Source organism: Uloborus diversus, chromosome 1 (assembly GCF_026930045.1).
Source record: "Uloborus diversus isolate 005 chromosome 1, Udiv.v.3.1, whole genome shotgun sequence".
NCBI classification, from domain to species: domain Eukaryota; kingdom Metazoa; phylum Arthropoda; class Arachnida; order Araneae; family Uloboridae; genus Uloborus; species Uloborus diversus.
In genome coordinates this window covers 45741418-45766233 of record NC_072731.1, presented here as the reverse complement: position 1 = coordinate 45766233, position 24816 = coordinate 45741418, and the positions used below count along the sequence as shown (strand labels likewise).

Sequence of the window (24816 nt, the reverse complement as noted above, 5' to 3'; positions counted from 1 at the left end):
TTTCTTTGCTACAATGATGATGGCTAGATGTGAAATTGTTAGGTAGTATGATATACTGAATACCCTGGAAAAAATACTGCCCTTTTTACTGCAATGTTTGCTGTATTTTTGCAATCACTCCAGCTTTTAACTTATCTCAAAGTTCTTTGTGTAATTAAATCGGATTAATCGCAAAAACAGACTCTTGGCTTGCTTGAAAACATTGTGGCTCATTCGTTATCATGTTCGTTTTGCTTTTGAATATTTAAATGGTACGTTTCTTACTTTATTAATGTTCTTCGCAGCATGATAAATTTTGTATTTATACATTTACTGAGCTTCATATATTTACTTTAAATAAACTAACAATTTATCATAAGTTTTGAAATAATCTGAATGGCTAATTGTTAAAACTGTGGTACGTTAAGATTAATTTGTAACGATTCTTATCCTGATATTTGACGATTAAGGAATCCTGTCCTAATCTTTTGATTTTATAATTTTTTAAGAACTTCGGATTTAAAGTTTTAAACAAGACTCCTAATCTGCGGATTACGATCCAATCCAAATACATTTCTTACGAGGATCATAGGGCTTTTCTGGCGCTATTCAGTTTCCATCTTTAAAAAAGAAAAAAAAAACATTTGTTTCGAGTATGCTTTTTATAAAGTCTGTCCTTTACTTTTTGTTTTTACAAATATTTTAGGTGATATTTTTCTGGTTAGCAATTTTTGTTACTTTAGTACTTTTGCTTGTAAACGATGTAAGTTATCAACCATGTTGTGCACCAATATTCGGCTAAACAGACAGAAAAAGGCTGAATCGCTGGAGGTCACATGGCTTAGATTAGGTTAAGCTAGAATGTAGTCTATATCTACCACAATAACATCGATGAGATTCAAACCTAGATCCAGGGACCAAGATTCTTCTGAGTAATGATGTTTGTAAAAACATATATTGTCTTAAGTTTTATATCAATTAATTGTAGCTCTTTTTTGAAGAAAAAAATATTATCTGGCATTTAGTATCTTTTTTATGGACAATTAGTTTTTTAATCTGTGGCATTTCATACATTTATGAAGATTAAGTTTCATGATTAATATTTTACAGAAATGCACAGCGAAGTATTGCTCGGATAAATAATCTGAGTTCAAAGTATTAGCTGAAGATTTTATTAAGTATTTCATTCTAATGTCTGAAATCATTAATGCAATTAGTGCAAACGTGGTGCCTTATTTAAATATGTGTTTTACGTACGTACAGTATCGGTTGAAAAAATGCACATACAAAGTTATCTGTAAACTTTCAGGCTGCAACTTTGAAACTTATTTTGACAAAATTAGTTAGAAAGCAACCTCAAGGACTCAGTAATGCATACCAAGCAGTCTGGTAGTTATCTACATGGAGCAGCACTGCTGGTTTTTTGTTCCTTGTGCTAACATGTCTCTCTATAACCTCTCAGGTTTTCACCTGTAGAAGCAGTTCTATAACAAATAAGAGTTTGTGAAGTACCTATTTATGATCACTATTCGATACTTTATGTAGTCGCATAGTCGTACTTCTCATTTCGGTTAAGTTTTTACTTAAAAAATTCCAAGAACAACATATTTCATAGATTAACAATAACGACCTTTGGCCCAGCATAAAAACTTGAAAAAATCATTTAGAGAAATTTGTAAAAGAGGAGAAAAGTTAAAAAAAAAAAAAAAAAAAAAACGCGAAACAAGAAAAAACCAGAAATGTATAGCAGCGGATTAAGTGAGCAATTATAGACTTCAATCCTCAGGGATCAGTTACATGGTTTTTATTATGGGAGATGAAGAGGAAATAAAAGTTGCTGGAGGTTTCGAAAATGTTGATTTTCTTGCATCTACTTCTTACAAATTTTGTGAAACGTTAAATTTGTTAGAAAGTTTACGGAATTTTCTTACTGTGGAGAGGAATGAGCTAGATTCTCTAGGGATAACTGTTCATGCGAGAGAAGAAGGAGCTGGTGTTCAGAGCTTGAAACACACCAAAAACTTTTGGAAGTGACCGAAAAAGTAGGATCCTTTAGTGTTATTTTAACAAAATTATTCAATCTCCAACACTGTTGAAAACTTCACTGTTCTCCGTTGGTAATGTCTGAGACAATAACTAGGTACGCACGCACATTAAAAATAAATAAATAATAATAATTTTCCTTAAAAGGAAAATGTATGACTCAAACTCGTCAATAAAAAAAAATCTTTCGAATAAGCAGTTTTTTCTGTGAACACACGTCTTTCTTTGACCCTAGTTAGTATGAAATGGTTTTAAATAGGCAAAACCTCTTTGACCCAAAATAACCGTAAGTTAGTGTTAGCATTGGCCCAAATTAAAAGCATTTAAAAGGGGTAACAATATTTTGAAAGAAGGTGATCAGTATTTAAAAATTAAATTAAGATAACTGTAATTGTGAAAAACAGACTTCCATAGTTTGGAAGTATAAAAAGTTAAAAAATTATTGAGAATAAGATACTAAAAGTTAGAAAATGTGGGCCAAAGTAGCCCGTTTTTACGAGACTTAAAAAGTAGCACAAAACAGAAATGACATTTTTAAGCTTTAATTGCCTCTTCCAGTTAGTCATAACATTGACCAAGCATTTTTTTTCCACTAACGGAGACAAAATGAACCCAATTGGTGCTATATCCTGAAAATTCGAAAAAACTTTAAATTCCTTCTAACATGCTTCAAATAGTTATTGAAGCTTTGTGCGTTGTCTTGGTGCAAAATGACAGTTTTGTCTTAGTACCCTTGTACCATCTTTAGGCAAGCAACTTGTGGCATGCCAAAAAGCATAACTCTTTTAAAGGAATGTTTGCAGTATGACTAAAATTAATCGAAAGAAGAGACTATCATTTTTTGGGAAGCACTCCGAAAACGAACAACTTTTGTCGACTCAGAGTCTTATGGAAACACCCAAAAAGTAAATTATTGTTTTATTTCCTGTTCATTGGAGAAATTCTAAATTTCTTCACACGTTATGAAATATTTTACATGAATCGGGTATCTAAGTTGAATTTTCTTAAATATTTCTGACACCATTTCACACGAGCGTCCTTTTGAGATTCATGAAGTCGTTGGTGATCCTTCGGAAACACAACTTTTGAATCTGTAAATACTCATGCAAAATTGAATGTACGTGACTCCCAAAAGAGCTCCAAGACACTTCGTGATTCACAGCACTTTTTGATCCGCCCTTCCGAACATCGTCACTGCAAACCTTACAACGGCGAGAGAAATATTTAAACCAGTTGGAAAACGTGGCTTTACTATCGAATGTTTTTCTTTTCTTTTTTTTTTTTTTTCATTCTAATGATACATTTTTTCCCGTGTCAAAGTCTAGTAAAAGTTATTAAAATCTTTGCTCTAGGTATCTTTGACAGAACTCAGTAATTACTCAACACTTGCGATTTAAAAGAAAGATCTTATTAAATATAATTTTTAAATTTTTGATGTTCTATGAGCATAGATGATAACGTAAATGTTTGAATTTTGATATAAATCGAATGGCCTAAAAGTAGCTGTGCTTTTGCTGCAAAATTCTAAAAACGTTAGTATGCCCTCGAATTTCTGTGTTGTTCAGTCTTAAAGTTTTGGATTTTGATTGTTTACCGTTTAACATTTTGAATATTTACATTTACAGATCTGCCTAAACATTTAAAGGTATGATTTGTTTAATGAAAAATCTGATGGTTATTATATTTGGTTATAAGAATCCGTTAATATTATTAAAATTAATTAAATCTATCAATTTTAGGATTTTAAAAATATTGCTAAACCAAAAACTAAATAAATAAATAAATAAAATAATAATAATAAATAAATAAATAAAATAATAATAAATAAATAAAAAAATTAATTCAGATAATGATAAACCGAGTGATTCATTTAAAAATTGGAACCTTGCTTTTGAGAATGTGGAGTTCATTTCTAAATATGCTTAAAACACATTTCTGTAACTTCATATGATTGTAAGACTGAAAAAAAAAAAAAAAAAAAAAAAAAAAAACGAAAGATAAAAAGTCGAACAATAGTATGGTAATAAATTTTGTTACATTACAAGTTTCTAATTTCATTTTATTAGCATTGTACTTATTTTAACTTTAATATTGCCATTCAATGTAGGTAATGCTATTTGATTTTTCGAGAAAGAGCTTAAAATGTTTGATAATAAAAAGCTCTTTTTTTTCCCTTTAACCAAACACTTTTAAGAAGAAATTAAAAATAGATGCGCTTTCTTTTTATTTCTTTCTGGATGGGAATGAGTGGAAATCATTAAAACATATATATTAATTAGTTAAAAAAGGCCAAATGAAGAAGTAGATGTATTTGCCAAAATTGATCCTAATTATTGACAAATAAACTTGTCTGATTCTGATCGATTCTATGTTGCTTTACGAATTTAAGTGACAAGAATAAATTAATAACCTGAATTTTATTTTTTGTCTCTCAAAGACCTTAATAGCTTACTAAACACAAAACAAATTCGAATCTTCTAGAGAAATTAAAAATAATCTTTAAACGTCATCAACATACAAGTAATTATCCAAGTCGATGAATTTGTCGTGCTGCCATCTAGTGCGGGGATCGCGAAAGGTACAATACTTCCTTCTATCATAATAGAAAATAAAAAATTTTGTTTTGAGCGTTAAAAATTGTTAAGAATTCATTTTCTGTTTTCGGAAAAAATATCTTATTGTTCGATTTTATATGTGTTTTTTTGAGCTTCTAGTCATGTAGCTACAAGAGAAATGCTGCTGTAATGCAACGTTTTTCGTTTTTAGTGCTGCCATCTATCATCTTGAATAAGAAATACTTCAGTTTAAAAATAACAAATGTTGAAAATCAACAAAATGTTATAATCCTGGAAAACAATAGTATCAAACACATTCTTCTATTCAGATCATTAAGTTTTGGGGGTGAGGAGGGGTTATGCCCTCCTTCCTATCTTTCAGACATTGATCATTTATCTCAGTTAGCAGAACTACTAGGCCTAAGTATGCAATGCAAAGATAACTCATACGAAACTCGCTTATTAAGAAGTATCCTTGAACTAATAATTGTAGTCATGGACACCCATATAAGGGGGTAAGTGGGGGTTCAAGCCTCCCTCCCTTAGAAATTAGAACCTTCTTGCTTTTAGTACTTTTTTCTTAACAAAATATGTAAAAACATTTCTTCTCCAGTCATTAATGAAAAAGGTATTAAAAATGTCAATTCTTAATAACTGTAGTCTTTACTCTGAATTCGGTTTAAATAGGGAAAATATCCTATTAAGTCATGATGAAAATGTCTTAGCCTCCCCCCCCCCCTCCTTAAAATTTTGCATATGGGCGCACATGATTGTAGTGATGGATCATTTCAAGACGCTGGATACAATTGATACTTGTTATTTGTACGCGTGGACGCCATGCCTGGAAAATACAAGGATTCGCGCATAGTGTTTAGAGGAACCCTACTTAAACTGATACTTGATTGCAGAATACTAGTGCAAGGTATTACCTCTCCGCTCTCATCCTCTACACCGAAAAAGTGTACTTAATAACAGCAGTTGCATAAAAAAAATGTGTGGGGAGGGCAACATTTAACAAAAAAGATACAGATATGATCATGAACAGAAAATGGCGAGGTTGAAGTATTCAAGAAATCATTGTAAAGTGAAATAGATCCCAATGCAAATTGTTGATTAGTTTAGCCACAAATTTCTATTTTGCTGTAGGTTCAAATCGTTTTGTTTTCATTCAATTAATTCGAAAAATCATCCATGATATAAAACAAAAGCGGCCAAACCGATTGTATTTGTTATGATTTTAAATTAAAGTTCCGTTTTTTAATCAGTTACTTTCTCATTGCCTTGCAGAAAAAGGTTCGTATTTCCGACACACACATAGTGACTTATAGAAAACAATCTGTCTCGCTAATGCACAAAACAATTACATACATAATCGGAACAAAAACCAGGACAAGCAGTTTTTTATGTAATTTATCGACAACCAGGGGAACCAGCACGGCTTTGCCCGTAGTAAAAGATCGTTTGGTACGCTTGCATATTTACAGTTAACGCCTACTATGCATTAAATATTACTATATTATATTATTTTTATTTCAAGATCTCTTCATATTTGTGACAGATTTGAAAAATTAGCATGCAGCTTAACAGAAACCTTAGAAATATTTTAAAACTGGAAGGAAGTTTCCCTTCCTTGATTAAAACGTAAAATAAGATATTTTAGAAATAATAGTCCAGTAACCTTGTCACCTAAAAGGGGAGGGGGGTTACCGTGCGTCAAATACGGTAGTTCTGATTTTTGGCTGAGTTGTTTGTGATATTGGTCTATTGAAAAATCCAAATTTGTGACCTAGAGAACGCAACCTAGTTAAAAATCGACAAAAATGTGAAAATTCGGCCTTTTCTGTAGTATTTGGCGATTTTAACCCTGAACGACCAGGTTTCAACCACACCATTAATTACTGTTTTTAAAGTGCACTAAATTAAGTTCGAGTCCAGAATCATTTTCTTAGACCGAATGCTTTTGAAGATATAGCCTCTAAAAGTCTATTATTTTTTTTAGAAAATAGCAATTTTTCGCAATATTTTTTTTTTTTTTTTTTAAAGTCAATTTTGATTCCATTCCTTTAGAACCTTTCCTCCCTTCAACCCGAACCATTGCTTCGGTCACTCGATGGTCTGTGCTAATTCTATATAAGCTACCAGTTTGTTTGGCACTTTTGGCTTCCTTAAGCGGTTTTCCATCTCCAACCCAGTCACTTTCCTATGCCGAGCTGATGAGTGCTAATAAGCACGAAACGGCAGTCCTCGGTCGAAAATGACTGAGCTGGCGGTGTATTTCATGCATTGAGATAATATTTCCGTTGCAATTAAAATCACAAGAAGTCTATTAATCTTTCTTATTGGTCTTTCGCAAAAAAAGGGGTTCACATTTGTTCCGAATTTCACGCACAACGTAGCGTTACTTTTTGAGATATAGCACTCGCAATGAAAAAGAAAGAACGTTCGATTGCACCATCCATTTTTCAGCTCTTGACACCAAAATAAAATCAGTTCTTGTACACTTTAAGGGCTACTTAACGATAAATTTTTGTTTGATTCCGTTCATTGTTTCTTGAGATATAACAGTAACAAGTGACGACAAAAAACGTTCTGTAGCTCAACCCCCGTTTGAGATATTGAGACCAAAATTGAATCAGCACCTGTAACTGTTAGGGGCAACATATGAACCTTTTTTTTTAATTCCGCCGGTTACCTTTTGGAGAATAGCAGGCACGCATAACTCAAAAAACGTCCTATTGCTCCATCCCTCCTGGGGGAATTCGCGCCAAAAAAAAATGGGCACAAGTTCACATAGGGACACATATGTGTACCAAGTTTCGTTCGATTTCATGTGGTAGTTTTTGCTGTAAAGCGGTCACAAAAATCTAGTCACACAAACACGGACACACACACAGACAGACATTTTCCAAAAATGGTCAAAATGGGATCAGTAAACCTCAAAACGGTCGAATCCGTCAAAATTTGAAGTTCGAAAATTTGCACGAATCCAATACTTTCTTCTATATCTTAGATATAGAAGAAAGTAAAAAAAAACGAAAAATTTCGAAATATGATGTTTAACGATCAGCTGTAATACGATAAGTCAAATAAAACGCACAACAAGATCTAATAGATACATCCATTAAGTTAGTTTTTACTTTATTGTATATCTAATACTAGATAAAAAGAAAAAAGTATTGGATTCGTGAACATTTTCGAATTTCGAATTTCGACGGATTCGAACGTTTTGAAGTGTGCTGAGTCCATTTCGATCATTTTTGGAAAATGTCTGTCTGTATGTGTGTGTGTGTGTGTGTGTGTGTGTGCGTGAGATAGAGAGAGAGAGACCAGTTTTTTTGTGGCCGCTCTGCAGCAAAAACAACCACGAGAAATCGAGCGAAACTTGGTACACATATGTGTCCCTACACTGTAACAAATTTCGGAAACGTTTCTGGATATATCGGAAACGTTTCCGAAATAGTAGGAATCCTTCCTCCAATAGCGAACTCCTCATTATTCAGAAAGCTTTTTGTTATTTCAAGAAATCTAGACGCGGAAGTGATGATGCAACGCTTCGAAACATATTCATCCTTCCAACACGGGCGCCAATGAGTCGGAAATAAGGAGAACTTATTTTTTTCTTATCTATGGTTGCTGCAGTCAGCAACTCTTTAGCATTGGATTGCTTGTTATTTCATGTCTAGAGAGTAGTAAAATGTGTCAAAACTAATTTTACGCCTTTGCATTTTGCACTGCCCTTGATTTTTTAGACAATGTACGCAGCTATTAAGTTAGTTAACAACCATTTGCTTTCCCGTGCGACTATAATTAGATATATATTGTGTGTTCAAGCGTGAATAGTTTCAACACCCGTGTTTATACTTAATGAAACGAAACCCTTTGGATTACTTATTCAGTTGTAATGGATGTACTTAGATTTCCTTCCGCTCATGTTCACTTGTAAGTATTAATGAATATTTTAAAACATGTTGTTATATACATTTATATTTTTGTTGATTTGCATTTGATGAGGCTCCAATTGTAACTGTTTTTTGGTTTATCGAATTAATTTAAAGTTATCTTACATACCTATGTGCGCGGTGTATTATTTGTTGTAACCAACTGAAACTGATTAATTACGCAAAAGAAATAAGATTTATATTTGAGAAGCAATCACAGAAAAGTTATTTCGAAATACTTGGATGTACATACATTTTGGTTCAAAAAGAAAAAAAATCAATTGTTTAATTCATTAAAAATATGGTAATGCAAATGCTTTCCAGTATTGTAATATGCTTCACAAAAAATGTGCCAGTATTATTTATCTTGTTTTATTATAATTTATTCATTCATTTAAAAAATATTTATACATTAGAAAATGACCCAGTTATCTATTAGTAAGTAACATAGTTATGCAATTAATTCACGTGCTTATTCATTTTGTTAAATATGGTTGACAATAAAAAATTCCTTGACATTAGTTGTTCGGTAAATAACATTTCCTTCGTGGATATTCTAGTTTAATGTAGGACAGTCAAGAGGAATGAGTCAGTGGCAAAAATGGAACAGCTGCATTTATGCCGAAATAAGAAGAAATATTATTTCATGTCATTGTTTTAAAAGTGATCATTTTTTAAATACTATGTTATTAATATACAATGTTCATGTGGGGAAAAGACGAGGGGCGTTCACCACGCAGACTGTGCCATTGACATTTAAAAGGGGTTGCTTTTTTTAGGGGTGTGCCTTTATAGCAATTTATGGGTGCACCATCACTCTTATGGTGGGGGGTGGGATTCTCATATATATGAAATGGAATAATCATGTAATGGAGTTCAATGTTTTAATAAATAAATTATATAATGCATTTTGCGCACACTGTAAAAATAAAATCAGTAACCTATTTTGGTTAAGTATTTATATTTGTGATGAACTGGAATTGGGCAAGAACAGAAGAATCCACCCGAATGGTTCCAGCAGGAGGGCTTGGTGTCATATTTAAATTCACCAATTTCTCTGTTGGTACTTTTCGGTACACTTTGTTCGCCAGAGAAATTGACTTGAGGTGAACGAATTCCGGAACGCGAAGTGTAGGTAAGTTCTATCAAATTTTATTCGAAAATAAAAGCTATCTAGTTTGGTACAAGATATGTTTTAAAGTTCTGCATTAAAAATACAATATGTTGATAATTTTGTCTTGAAAATATTAAGAGAAAAACTGAAGTTTAAGATTGTTTAACAAACAATCCCTCTTTTGAGAAAGTACCCCCCTCCCCTCCGCCGACGATTTTGTGATTAAGAATGAAACTACTATATTATTTCATAAATTTTCAAAAATTTATAGCTGCACATATGTTATGCTGTTAACCATGCTATTTGTCATTAGAAATTCAGAAAAAAAAATCCACGAATGATTCTAAAATTGCTTGTTTCATTGCTCTTATATATGAAAGAATTGAAACTGATATGGTATGCAATGTACAGTAAAGAATGATATTTTAGAAAAAATCACGGAAAAAGCATTCCGAAATTCTCGGAAACGTTTTTGAAAATTGTTTGGAGAATTTCGAAATACTCGGAAACGTTTTCGAAACTTTCATGAACCACAGCTGCACAGAATACTCAGAAACATTTCTGGAAATTACGGAGAGAGGATTCCGAAATACTCAGAAACGTTTCTGAAAATTACAGAAAGAGTATTCCAAAATACTCAGAAACGTTTCTGAAAATTACAGAAAGAGTAATCCAAAATACTCAGAAACATTACTGGAAATTACAGAAAGAGGATTCCGAAATACTCAGACACGTTTCTGGACATTACAGAAAGAGAATTCCGAAATACTCTGAAACGTTTTTGAAAATTTCATGAACCGCAGCTGCACGATATACTCAGAAACGTTTCCGGATTTTTTTTACAGTGTATGTGAACTTGTGCCCGTTGGTTTTTGGCGTGAATTCCTCCAAGGGGTGTGGAGCATTGGAACGTTTTTTGAGGTTATACGTGCCTGCTATTTCCCAAGAAACACCAAACATTTCCAAAAAATCTGCAATATTTTTTTTCTCAAGCAAGTTAAAAGAAAACTTCCAATTTTCGAAGTCCAGTAAGTTCTATCAAGTGCAAGCATACTTAATTCATTGTCCTTCAGAAAGGGCTGGCCATCCTCTCTGCTCCATGTAATTTCTGGCGTGGGATTTCCAGTGGCTTTGCAGGAAAGAACCACGTCCATGTTTTCCATGATGGTCACGTTTCTGCTCGTGTGGTTTGTCATGAACTCCGGCGGCTCTGCAAAATAAGCAAGAATGAATGATTTAGGCCATATATCACCAAGTAACGAAAGCAGTGCTCTTTATAAATATGCGATGTGCAAGATGGAACATAAAGTGGCGAGGATTGTAGTGTAGCACAAGTAAAGTAAATAAACATATTGCTCTTACATTTATCACTTTTGAAGCAATAAATAGTGTGAAATATATATATTTTTAAATACATGTTGAAACCTTGGAATTGTACTTGTTTACACAAATTTGTTTTTCCCAAAGTGGTGATGTATCTTCGACTTGCAACTGAACATTCAAAGGGAGAAAAAAAACTAGTTTCAATAAAATATCGTCAATTTAAACCTTTTAATCGATTACTGTCATGACGAACAATAAAAAAAAAAAAAAAAAAAAAAAAAAAAACTGTGAATTGGAGTAACTTTCAATTTGTGTAATTTATTAAAAAAATAACTTGAGTTTCTAGTTTAAGTTATTACATTTTTTCGTCAGTTTGTTTGACCTTTATTTAAATAGAACAATAAACCTGAGAATTACGATTATGTTTTGCCAACGCAATTGCAGGCAAGTTTGGAATGCTCAAAAACCAAGACGCAAAGAAAACCCCGTTTCCTGTTTTTTTTTTTTTTTTTTTTTTTTTTTTTTTTTTTTTTTACCGATCATATTTTATTTTTCATAGTAAAAGACAAATTCGATATAATTACACTTACAATGTACTAAGTCTTGGGTCTTTTAACTGCTTGATTAAAAAAACTTCTTCTCGAAGCCAACATCATTAGCTGACTGAATATTGTTCGAAATTCTTGTGGCCTCTTGAAAAATTTACAGTCAACTATCGATAGCTCAAAGCTTCAATTGACCGAAACAAACCTTTGAGTAATAGGTAGTTCGAGTTATCGAAGTTATTTTCTCGGCCTCCTGAAGAATAATTTTTAGTCTATTTCACAGAAATACTGCAACAATTATACTATAACAGTTATAGCTTGGATAAAATTAATTATTTGTAAAATATCTTTACAAAGAAGTTTATTTAGATACTTCGAAAAAATAAGTTATTTTTGACTGCTTACAATTTTATCGCATCTTGAAACGTCATTTAATTTGTACGTCGCATGCCCAATTCTTTTTTTCTCTTGATTTCAGTTTATTTTATTTCTATACGTCTTTTTGACCGAAAAGCAGATAATTTGAGTCCTTCAGAGAATAAAGGCTACCCTTTTTCCTACCTTGACTAAAATATTGAGCTCTGAAAGATCAGCGAGCGATTACATTTCAGATCGTCAATCAAGGCAAAAACGGCACACGCTTCTACCGATCACGTAATTTTACAACACTATGAGGAGTAAGGATTAAAGAGCAGCATTGAAAATAAATAATCCTCCTTATACAAGATGATAAGCAAAAGCAATGTATTCAAGGGGAAAAACACTTTTTTTTTTCTTCTAATTTTAGCTGCATTATTATGCATGAATTGGAATCGAAACTCTCATAAAAACTTCAACTCAAAAGCAATAAATTTGTGATATGGAGAAAACTTTGCATTGAAGACACTAAATTATTTTAGGACCGAATGTAAAGTTCGAGACAAAGATTACATACAATAAATATTTAATGAGAATTAGGGGTGCCCACCTGGGGGGGAAGTGTTGTTTTGAGAGGTATTTTTCTCATTTTTTTGGGGGAGGCTCTTTCTTTTGGGGGAGAGATTTCCGCGATGTTCAGAGAAGGCAACCCCTGATGAGAAGGATCTTTATGCATCAATAAAAAAAAATTAAAATATTTAAAAAAGAGAGAGAGGAAACGTTGATGTTTCAATATTATCCCCAAATGTGCCTAAGAAAGAATGATTGTGAAGTCATTGTCATTTCCCAATGCCCCTGCCGAAATTAGCTTGGATCTAGGTTAGGATTTTAATGTGGCGTATTTACAGAGCCAAAGCTCTCGTTGGGGTTCGAATGACTCACCTTCGGGTTCTTTTGTAGTCATATTTGAAAATAATCCCTGGTAAACTAGAAGCTAGATCCGTGGAATGGAATAATGGAATTAAAAAAATGGAATAATAATTTTAAAAAAAAAAAAAAAGTTAATAATATAGGTTACCGAACAATTCTGGTGTCAATTGACATTTCACTTTTATTCTTAAATTACTTGCTAAACTTTTAAAGTAACAGTTTTGTTGTTTATTATTTCGTTCTGAATTAAAATTAAACTTGAGCTAGCATTTGAAATTTTGAAGTGCTTGATGCTATTAGTGCCGCCATCTAGTAACGAATTCGGAAAGTTTTCATTATGCGGAAAATGAAACAGTTTCAAATATGGTTTGACACGAGTGTTTCTAACACGTGCTGCATTATTTTCATTTATCTCTTTAGAAATAAATTACACTTGTTTAACTGAACAATGTTGCAACAACAAGCGTTACTTACGCTTTAACTAAGGTTGTTTTTTTTTCTTTTAATTCTCATGTGCTTCTTAAATGACAATTTACGAAAACAATGACCTGAGTCGCCGTCAGAAAAAAATGTTTTTAATAAAGATTTCTTTTTTTTAAATTAAATGTTTTACTTCTGACCAGGGACGTGCACAGAAATTTTGGAGCCCCTCACAAATTACTTTTACGGGCCCTATCCATATTGTTCACCCCTATAACTCTCCCTTCATTAAAAAAAATATTGGCCCCATTCAGGTGTCCCTTATCCCCCCCTCTCCCTGTGCACGTCCCGGCTTCTGACAAATTAGTCAGAAAAATTAGAATATTTGAGGAAACTCGCTCTAAATACTCTTTTAACCTAAATGTGATGCGTTCAGAAATAAAGCTGCTGATTTGAAATGGAGAGAGGTTTTCAAAAAAAAAAAAAAAAGTGACACACTTACTGCATAATCAAATAAGTGTGTTAGCTTATGTCAAAAATCGAACAATCAAGGAGAAAAATGGGGGGGGGGGTATTCAGATGGGATGCAGAAAGAAAAAAAAACAACCTCCTACAGTAAAAACAAAAACTGAATGTAGATTTCTCTTTGTTTTTGTTCTCTTTTCATTTTTCCTCCGACTTGACACTGCTTTTCCTTTAAAAATCGTACGCATTGCGAAGTCTTTATTAGCTGAACCCGTTGAATCAAAGTGAAACTCAAATAGCAAAAAGATGTGTTTTTTTTTATTTTTTTAATGAAGTTGCTTGGATATCTCCCCCCCCCCACCTTCCCCCATAAAATATCATTTATGGAACACGTCTTAGCAGAAAACTGTACATATCAAATACGCACCATTTTATTATTAACTCAAAACATTTTCTTCTTTCTTCTTTTTTCATTTTAAAGAACTAATTACACGCGAACATCAGAGCGCGTGACATAAAATAAAGAGATCTGATGCGAAAACATAAAAAGGTTTCACTGAATCCATTTACTAGTAACTCAGGAAAAGAATAAGCTCTACACCCCCACATAATGTATCAGTTATGAAACTCAATATGATAATAAGCATGAACTATACATAAATATCATCTGACTATATAATCTTAAGAACTTTAACTCTAAACGGCTTTCAGTAAATAAAATATAGATTTTAGTTGCTTCTATTTGCTCCTCCACTATTACTTTCAGTGTTTCTAGAATGAGATAGACAAATAGGTTTCTTATTTTGGTATTTGACTTCAAACGAATGTTATGTACACCTGCTTTGACTATCTTCACTTTGCAGTGGAACTAGACTGACACCTCACGAGGAGATTTAACAGCTGTTCTTTCTTCCTACCATTCAAATTACTCAAATATGTTTCGTCGATTATTTCTTGAGTCGTAAAACTGGGTGTTGTGTGAATTTCTCTGAATTTGAATTCGTCAAAGATGATTCCAACTGCAAGAGAATGAGGATTAAATTTTCGTATTCCATTGACATGAACGTGTCTCACTCTTCCATCCGGTAATTTAACTTTATAGCGATGAGGAGGGTGGTGCTCAGCTATTTCCCCTGGTCCGGCCCAACGGGTGTAGACCTTATTACTACTATCAGGCGTAAGCAAAATAACTTTCTCTAACAACTTGAAATGTCTTACACATGACGTTTTGCAAAAAAAAAAAAATAATTTGAATTCTGACATTTTTAATTCAAATTATGTATTCCGCAATCACGAGTTGCGACAGGACCCTATTCATTGGGGTTATTGTTTCTAGAAACGGCTCCTATCCCCCAAGCTTTCCCCTCTTCCTGGATGGTTACCTGTGTATAGTTGTGTGTGTGTGTGCGTAGGCGCACGTGCATGCATGTGTAGGCTTGCGTGTGTGCAGTGCATAGACCTGTGTGTATGCCCGTAGGTGTGTGTATATGTGAGCGTGTATGTGTGTGAGCACGTGTGTGTACAGGACATGGACGCCTCCGACCAGGAAAAGCGGATTCCGACGCGCCTGCAGAGGCGGGTGGGCGGTGGTGCTGCAGAAGCCACTGGTCCAAGCTGAAAAAGGAACCACAACGCCAAGAACGGTCAAGTGAAAACAATAAGCAATCGTGGTTGCTCAAAAAGAGAAAAAAAAGCTGCATAGGCTTTATGCCTCTGAGCAACACTCAATGAAACACTTTTGGAGGCTTTCTTCATTTTAATTTTCATTTCTTGGAGATAATCAGTAGCTGGTTGAGAAATACTTGTTGAAAGATGCGTTTCACTTGCCCAAGATGATTTGAATATGGATAATGGTCCTCGAGCTGCCAAGCCGTTGAGTAGTGTAAAAGCTTTTACGTCTGTAGTAGTATTTAGAACTTCATGGTAGACAAATAACAGAAAAGGCAGCTGCTGATTCCAATTCCTACGATTTTCAAGGATGATATGATGAAGCATATCTTTCAGCACTCTATTCCACCATTCAATTGGTCCGTAACAGGCTGGATAGCCTAGACCTGCAACTTTAGCACTAGACCGACTAGACTCAAGTATCTTCATGAATTCTTGAGTAAATGCGGATTTAAAACTTGTAGCTTGATCACTGGCCATTATATTTGGAATTTCAGGATTTGAGAATATTTGTCGTAATGCGTCACATGCAAATTTAGTTGTAAGTTCTCTGGAGGGGAACTACTTCAGGCAACAGAGTATGTTGAACCATCCTACTCACAATATACTTTTGTCGTCTAATTGTTCCAGTTACATCAAAGTTGCTTCTTCAAAAGGCAGCTCAAAGCGACCAACTGAGTTTATCGGAGCTCTTTCTACATTTTTTTCTGTTTCCCGAAGCTGGCCCCTATTGTATGCTTGGACAAAATCAGCAGTTTCATTAGACATGTTACAACAGAAATTATATCTTATGCTTTCTTTGGTTTTCTTAACTCCTTTATGACCCCCCAAAACTGACTCATATGCGAATTTCAAAACCCTGTCTACTCTACATCGTGGTAACATTAATTGCAATACTGTTTCACAACGAATTTTATCTTTATGGTAAATTAAGTCTTTAATTAAGTCGAAATTACCTTTATTGAGCTTTAACTCATTGCAAAACTTTATAAGAGAACTACAATTATTCTGTTCATTCTTCAATTTATTTCTATCCGAGGACAAGTTAACATGATCAGAGTTCCTCTCAACACAAAATGTATCACTAATTTCTTATCCTTCCCTCAGAGACGCACCCATTTCTTTCTCTGCGGAATGCATCCGGTCTAGGTCCGCTGTTTCCCCAGAATTCTTTCTACATTTTTTTTCTGTTTCTCGAAGCTGACCCCCATTGTATGCTTGGACAAAATCAGCAGTTTCATTAGACATGTTTGTACAACAGAAAGAAAGTTTCTCTCATAGGATTCAGGTTCCTTATTCAAGGAACATAATGAATTAAAAAATGAAGTTGGAATGAGCGCTTGAACGTTTAGTTTACCTGTTGCTGCAATTATGCATTAAATGGGATGATTCAAAAAAGAATCTTTAATAAGAGTGACAACTGGTTTTATTAATTTAAGCCTCTACTTTTTCTCCGAATGCCGAACTCAAATGAATCGTCCCAAATTCATTCTAACAAATGTCAGAAAATATGTTAGAATTTCACACGAAAATCTGCGATCCAGAATCAAGTATACAATTTACTTCTTTCTCATTAACATAAACTGTGACGTACTTCAAAAGTTGAAGCGCAACCGGAGATTTTGAATGTCCCGAACTTACTTTAGCAACTACCGTATCCTCTTTCCCCAATCGAAAATAACTCTTTGCACAATCCCGGGCTAAATGATTTTCCCCAAAAATATAACATTCTATCTTTCTAGTTTCTTCACATCTCACTTGAGGATGAACATATCTTGGATTATTCTGTTGTTCATTCTGATTAAGACGGGCATTGTAATTTGAATAAACCTCGGAGAAGAACCTGCCCTTTGCAGCAAAAACATGTCCCATTCTCTTCCCATTTTAATAGGTTTGAACCAGTTTTCTTCCTGCTTTATGTTTAAACGTATGATGGTTTGATAAACAAGTGTTTGATATAATTTGTCACTAACAATTAATTCTTTCAGAGAATTAAAATCATTGACTCTTCTTAAATTACAATACTGGTCCCAATTAGTTGCAAGTCGCGATGCGAATTGAACATGAGTCTCATCTTGCATTCATTAGCTTTTTGAAAACTCTGTAAGCAAATTAAACGAGTTGGTTCGAATTTTCTGACAACCATATTTTTTTAGTGTATTATAATCATTTATTTCCTCATCTTTTACATAAATGGAAATATTTGCAGCCTTTTCGCCTAGCAAATTTAAAAGCATTTCTCCTTTAAATTCATCCGGAACCTGTTTAGTTTTGAATGATCTCTCGAATGAGGGGAAAAATAAATTTCAACCTTCTTGTTTTGCAGGAACAGGAATGGTTAATTTTCGAACGCTATGAATTAAACTTTCCACAGAGACTTGAATTGGGACTTCAAAATTAAACTGACGCAAATCCATATTCCTTCCTTGACTTTCAAATTTTATGGAGTTTCGTGATTTAGAAAGGAATGAGCCCCGACTGTTGATCCTTCTATTCTGCTTTTGAATTTATGATTTGTCTTATCTGTGTACGATTATAAAACTATTTCAATGGTGTAGTTATTCAGTAGTACTTAATGGCATAATGAAATACTGGTCTTATATATTATTCTTTTTAGTTTTTTTGGTTTATTCGCAGTCGGGTTTTTTTTTCAATTCATAATTTTTTATTAAATATAGCAGAACAATTTTCAAGTATAGTAGAAACATAATTATAGCCCAACAAAACCAATAAAATTTGTTTTTAGCATTTTTTTTAAAAATTGCATTAGTGAAACTTTAGTTTAATCTTTCCTTGTAAATTGAAGAATATATTATGCAGAGTCTCTTTTCGTACGAAAAACTGTTAGTTTTACAAGATTCATGAGCGAGATTAATTACGCTATTAAAATTAAGAAGGGTCTCAAAATTTTTGTCGAAAAAAACCTTTTTACAAACATTTTTGGGCATTCCGAGCCACTCTTAAACATAAATCTATATAAATATAAGCTTTCCGATAAAAAAACTTATTTATTTATTTATCGAAAAGTAAAAAGCCTTTTTAATCGATTTCAATTGAATCAAACAAAAAGGTGCAGTTTAAAAGTTTCATGTGCAAATCGATAATAATTGAGAAAAATTGCTTGCGTAGTTTCTGGATTTATTTTATTTAAAAGCTGAAAGTGAAGCAGTCCGATTAAATAAGCTTGATTCATTAATCTCACGAAAGCATATGTTGTGAACAGGTCATGAAAAAGCGATATTCAGACAAATTGAGAATGTTTTTAAATTAAAGGAAAAATGATTTTGATTCTATAAGAAACTGTCCCAGGTTTCGGTATTAATTTGTTTTTGCAATCATTTTTTCGTACTTGTTTGAATGTAATTAAAATGTCGTTAATGATTCAGTTACGGAAGCGAATTTTTGTCTTGAAATAAATCAATGTACCTCTGCGTGCTCTTGGACTTTAGGAACTACAATCCTGGGTTTTAAATTCTTAAGAATAACTATATACGTATTAGTAGGCAGTTAGTTTTGAAAAGCTTTTTTTTTTTTTTTTTTTTTTTTTTTAACAAAGAAGGTAATATGAAAAAAAAAAATAAAAATTTAGTCAGATTTTAATGGTAGAAACAACTGTACTAGTTGACAATAATTATTACCTTACAAATATTAGTTAATTGGTATTTGAAAAAGAAAATAGTTGCTATGCTTAAACTATTATTACACACTTTTAAAGCTTTTTTTTTCAGAATGAACTTTAAAAAATAGTACTGAAATGTGTGAAATAAAAGCTGTTGGTAGAATGCAAGATTTGTGCGCTAAGCCCTTACGCGGTTCGTGAAGTTTAGTTTCAACAGTTCAAGGATTGTTTCCTCGAATTTAAGTGTCCGTTCGGCGTTATTACACATTGAAGTTGAACACGTCATCTGTGTTACTGCCATTAGACTAAGTATCATTTACAAATGAATTTCTTAGATCGAACTTTCTAATTGTAAACTTTTTATTAAATGTTCTGAGTTTAAAAAACAAGTTGTACACGTTTACAAGTGTAAAGGCCCAGTCAGCTATCCTTATATGTACGCCACGCATATGACGCCATGTGCTGCAGCAATATGAAATACTATGCATCAAAACTAAATTTTCTCTTTGCAACTGCTTTTCTTGCATCACTCACTGCACAGCAACAGGAGCAGCTGCAGCAGCAACAGGAATTACAACGACAGCAACAGGAATTACAACTACAGCAACACGATGCAACTGGAGTAACGTTGCTGGTCGTGTGTATTCACGTTCTATCTGATTGAAACATTGCTGTGTCGCTTCCCTGCTGAATCTTGCAGGGTGCAGTTACGTAGCGTACGCTCAGAGAGCTCATTAACCAACTTTTTAATTGGAACCTTTAGGCTCTTTTGGCATAGCGATAAATCACTGGATTACCAGCACGAAGGTCCACGGTTCAAAACCCGTGATGGTGACGGGACGTCAAGAACATTCATTAAACACACTACAGTCCTTATCCGCACTCCACAGATGCTTACAATCATTTAGGTTCTCTCCCGCTACGATATAACATTGATACTCTTCTGGACTAAGTCAAGTGCCGAATTTGCTGTCAGGTTGAGAACTCATGGGATAATCTTTCTCACAATTAGATTATCCTCTAGTTCGATATAATTTCGACATCGTTCTTCCCTAATGCAAGCGTCAAATTTGCTATCAGGTTGAGGAATCATGCGGCAATTTTTCACGTGACTGGATGAAAACGAGTGGAAAAGGTTCGGTTGGTAGATTAATCGGCCCAATTATCAGGAGGACGCTCACTAAAGAATGTGTTGTCAGGGTGACTTGAGGTGAGAGGGCGGAAATTTAATGTGTACTTGACTAGATGTAAACAACAGTGGAGGAAGTTCGATCTATAGATTAATCGGCCTAGTTATCAGGAGGACGCTCACTAGTGAATATGTGTTGTCAGGATGACTTAAGGTGATAGGGTGAAAATTTAATACGGACTTGTCTGGATGTAAACAACATGGAGGAAGTTCGGTCGGTAGAGTAATCGGCCTAATTAACCAAGTGGACGCTCAGTAGCGAATGTGTGTTGTCAGGGTGACTTGAGGTGATAGGGCGAAAATTTAATATGGAAGAATAAATTTATATCGATTTTAAGGCATGAGAAATAATGCAATTTTAAAGAATAAGTTTAGAAATAGTAGTTTCATTCTATTTTTGCATACTTTAATAATACTAACTTCAGAGAAAAATCTTAAAGTAAGATAAAATTTTGAAGACTAACGAATTTAATAATACGTTTAAAGCTACAAAGAAAACAAAAGTATATAAAAAAAAGGAATTCCGCGTGTTTAAAATAGGGGTAGATGTTAGCTAACACGAATACATGCGCCTAATGTTCAACCTGAAGAAGAAATCTTATTTCTCAAATACTCCCGTTACTTTATTGGTATCTAAGCACCGTAGCAAAAGCAGTTACGGTATCTAAGCAGCATTATTTTAAAACCTATTTTAAGGAAAGAAGAACTTATAGAAAAACTTTAAGTAGCTTGGATAGCGAGAAAAAATCATGAAGAAAATGAAAACAGATATTTCGACCAAGATCATCGTACCATGAATACAAAGTAGTTCCAAGAAAAAGGGAGGCTCAGGTGCGGTATTATATTAAACTGAAAGGAAAGTCTGGCGTGTATTCAGTGAATTTACGGCCAGTTATGCAAAAGTCCATATTTTGTTGGAAACACGACTTAAACTAAGTTTAAGAACATTTAAATCGGGTTGGATAACGATTCCCATAACGTTTCATTTATTATTATTTTTTCGTTCGTTTTCAGTTAACAATGCGAATAAAAACGTTCAAAATTAAATAGCTTTTCTGAAAAAAAAAAATCTGAGGGGATGATTTGTAACATAATTTCTGTTAAAATCAATTTTTGACTTGTTTTGGAATAAAAAAGGCATGATGATTTCAAAACTGTGGCTAGTTTGCCTGTACCGCATCAGTTTCAACTTTCTTGTTTTTCGCGGCAGAAAAAAAAAAGCAAGGAATGTATATAATAATTCTATATTAATCAGTTAACACAGAAAAGTATGACATTTGTATTGCGTATTCAATATATTTAACACTAGAACTGCGACAGTCTTTGTATACCTAGAAATATGGCGGGATCATTTTAACCCTCAGATAAAAATCTGCATCCCAGTTTAACGATATATATTTGGAAAACAAATAATTAAAAATAAATATATGATTTGATAATTACAGTTTCTTTGACGGTTTTAGTGATTTTAAGGTTATATAATGAATTATTTAAAAAAAGGCGTATGATGTCCTTAGAATCACCAGCGCCTTTTTAGTTTGCATTTTAGAAACAAGCTGCTAATATCTCTTTTCGTGTAAAAAAAAAAAAAAAAAAAAAAAAGATTCAAGATCTTACAATGCTATGTTCCAAAAGGCATTATTGAGTTTCTGCTCTCTTTCAGCATTAATAAGTGTATTTGCATTTCTTTTTCCTCAAAGGTATCAAAATGACACTTGCCTACACTTTTAGGTTAAACCCTTTAGTTTGGGTTTAAAAAATACTATTTTCTAGAAAGCTTTATATTATAATACATCACGATGATTTAAGAAAATTCAAGGAAGGATTAAACTTTTTATGAAAATTTAGAGGAGCAATTAGCAAAAAAAGTGTGTTTGGGGTCAGAATGACCCTTACTGTAATTCTAATGGTACCGAGTACAAAGCTCATTGAAATCACGAATATATACTTGTAGAAATAGAAACGAAATTAAAATATCCTCCCTGACGTTTCCGGTGATTCCAAAATTATAAAAATAAATTTAAAGGTAAAAAAACAATTTACAACTTAATTATGAATTCACCTTAATTTTTCTTCCCCAAGAACACAACGGTGGTTAAAAAAAAAAAAAATGCATCACCCGCGCCGCAAAGGGAAGGAATATCATCCCGACTGCATTCAACAAACAATCAAGCATACCGTATCTCAGATGATTTGGGGATGTATTTCTGATTAAAGAGTTGGTGAGCTTCACTTTGTGCAAGGAACAGTAAACGCTCAGGTGTATATTGTCATTTTGAAGGAGAAATTGCTTCCTACTATCCGGGATCACTTTACTTCAGTTCCAAACGTCATTTTCAAAGATGAGTCTGCTCCGTGGCATAAGGCAAAACTTGTAAGTAACAATTTAAAAGCCTTTATCCTGCCATTAGACTTAAATGGGGTTAATTATTTCTTTTTCTCTGAACTCACACGCAGGTTCAGAAATGGAAAAATGAGCATGGGGTCAGCACTTTGCCTTGGCCTGGAAACAGTCCCGATCTACGTAAACAATTATCGAATTCCTGCTGTTAAATGTTTATTTCATAAATTTTGCAGAATTTCACATACATTCTTCGTTAATCGGTTGATCAAAACTTCTCACATATTCCCATTGTTTTGAAAATGCGAGGGTGATGCAATATTTTTTACCAGCACTGTACAACACAAGAAAACAAAGCTGAAAAGAGCAGGCAAAGCAACAGGTCACCTTTAGGATTTAAGTGTTTCACCTGGATACATGAAAACACAGATATACTTGGATACAGGAACATTTTTTAGAAGACCTTGAAAGCAAATACTCCTTCCAGAAGGAAAATTCTCGTTTAACAATTTGAGGTACTTGCGAAATATTTTAAGAATGGATGAAAAATAAAGAATGTTAAAAGAATGAGTGAAAAGTAAGCGAGATGAAATCACGGAACAGACGGTAATATGATAATATAGCAAGTTAATTAATTAACATAAAAAATCCATCTAATTATTTCAGACATTGGTAATTGAAAAAAGAGTAGGAGGAAAAAGAAAACATAAACAGATGGAATGATAAACCATGATTATGGTAATAAACATTCTCTTTAAAATTGCTAAAAATAATTTAAAAAAAATGAAAACGAAAACAAAGAAAAACATTCGTTAGCTAAGTGATCCTACTTTTAGAGCTTGAAAATCTGCCTTTCGTGGTAATTTACGAAAAAAAAAGTTTCGCAAAATTAATTTCGAAAAAGCATTAGAAATTCTTTTATCACGTTATCAAAAAATGTTTAACTTGACTTTTTTTTCTAGTAATTTGCATATATGTTTTACACGTGATATACGTGTAATCTAAATAAAAACTTCACAGACATGCACGAATCTCTTTCATTAAAAACATATGATTAAAATTAAAAGCATGTTGTTTGCCGTAAAGTGTCTACAGCTTTATCAATGAATATTTAAATTCATAAAATTTATGTAAAGAATATCATTTAAGTGTTTGTAAAGAATATTATTTAAAATTTTTAAATTATGACTAAGCGTAGAGCTTTCAGCTCATGCGTTTAAGTTATGAAGTTACTTTTTTTCTCTCCCTGCAGTAACTTTTTTTTGAGTTTAAAGATCTGGATGCTTTTTAAATTTTCGGGAATATTTTGTCTGTAGTAAGGTATTTAGTAGCACTACAGACTCAAACCTGCTCTTGTGCGGGCCTTTTTTTTTTTTTTTTTGTTGTTGTTTTGTGTTTCTTTTTTTTTTTTTTTTTTTGTGCGGGGTATATAAATTTCCATCAGATTGCGACTTAACTGAGGAAAATAATTACAAAACGAGTGTGAGATTGTATCTTCAAGTGACGACAAGGGCACCTCGCTTTTCCTTATTCGGCAAAATTGTCATCATTTTGCACAGTTTGACGTTCTATTTGGCAAGATTATTATTCGGCAAAATTTGGAGTTCCATTCGGCAGAATTTAGAGTTTCATTTGGCAAAATTTTTAGTTTCATTCTTAGAGAAGGAATTATAAATGGCGGGATCACGTCCAATTATTAGCTTAGCGAAAGCGTAATCTCATGTCACGTGACTTAACAACGACGAATGGTTTATACGTTTTTCGTCAAACTATCGAAAGAAATCTCATTTCTTTTAATGCTTCACTTTAAAATCTATCACTTGGCGTCTTTGTTTCATGAATGAAAGTCTTTATTCCCTCTATTTTATCTCTTCAAAATTATTAATGTTAGGCGAAATTTGGATTTCCATTCGGCGAAATTATCGTCATTTGGCGAAATTTGGGGTTTTTTCTTTCGAATTTAGAAATTAATTCGACTTGAGACTTTCCATCCTCCCAAAAATTCGGGAAGCCCTAAGTTACGAAAGTAATTTTGAACCAGTTTGCCACAAGAAAGTTCGCAGAAAATGAGAAGAAGAAGTCAGAATATTGTAGAATATGAATAATGATGGTTATACTTTTTGAAACGTTTTGCAAGCGTAAAAAAAGAATAGCTGCGAATAAAATTTTTAAAAGTGTTTGTACATGTATTTTATTAACAAAATTTAAAAAAAAAAGGTTTCGTGGTAGTCCAATTAGCTGCGGTGTCTTAAATTCGTTTAAAGAAGAAATTCCTAGTTATGTCGTACGTTTTTGGGTATTTTTTGTGTGATACTTTTTTATGCGGTTTT

At 33.2% G+C, this 24816-nt stretch overlaps 1 protein-coding gene across 1 annotated transcript in view; it reads right to left on the bottom strand.

Annotated features, from left to right (window-relative positions):
* LOC129234560 (lachesin-like) overlaps nt 1-24816 on the bottom strand; it is a 296164-nt gene that overhangs the window by 25079 nt on the left and 246269 nt on the right. Inside the window, exon 5 of the mRNA XM_054868580.1 lies at nt 10684-10839. Coding sequence (XP_054724555.1) covers nt 10684-10839 — 156 coding nt within the window. The remainder of the gene's footprint in view (nt 1-10683; nt 10840-24816) is intronic.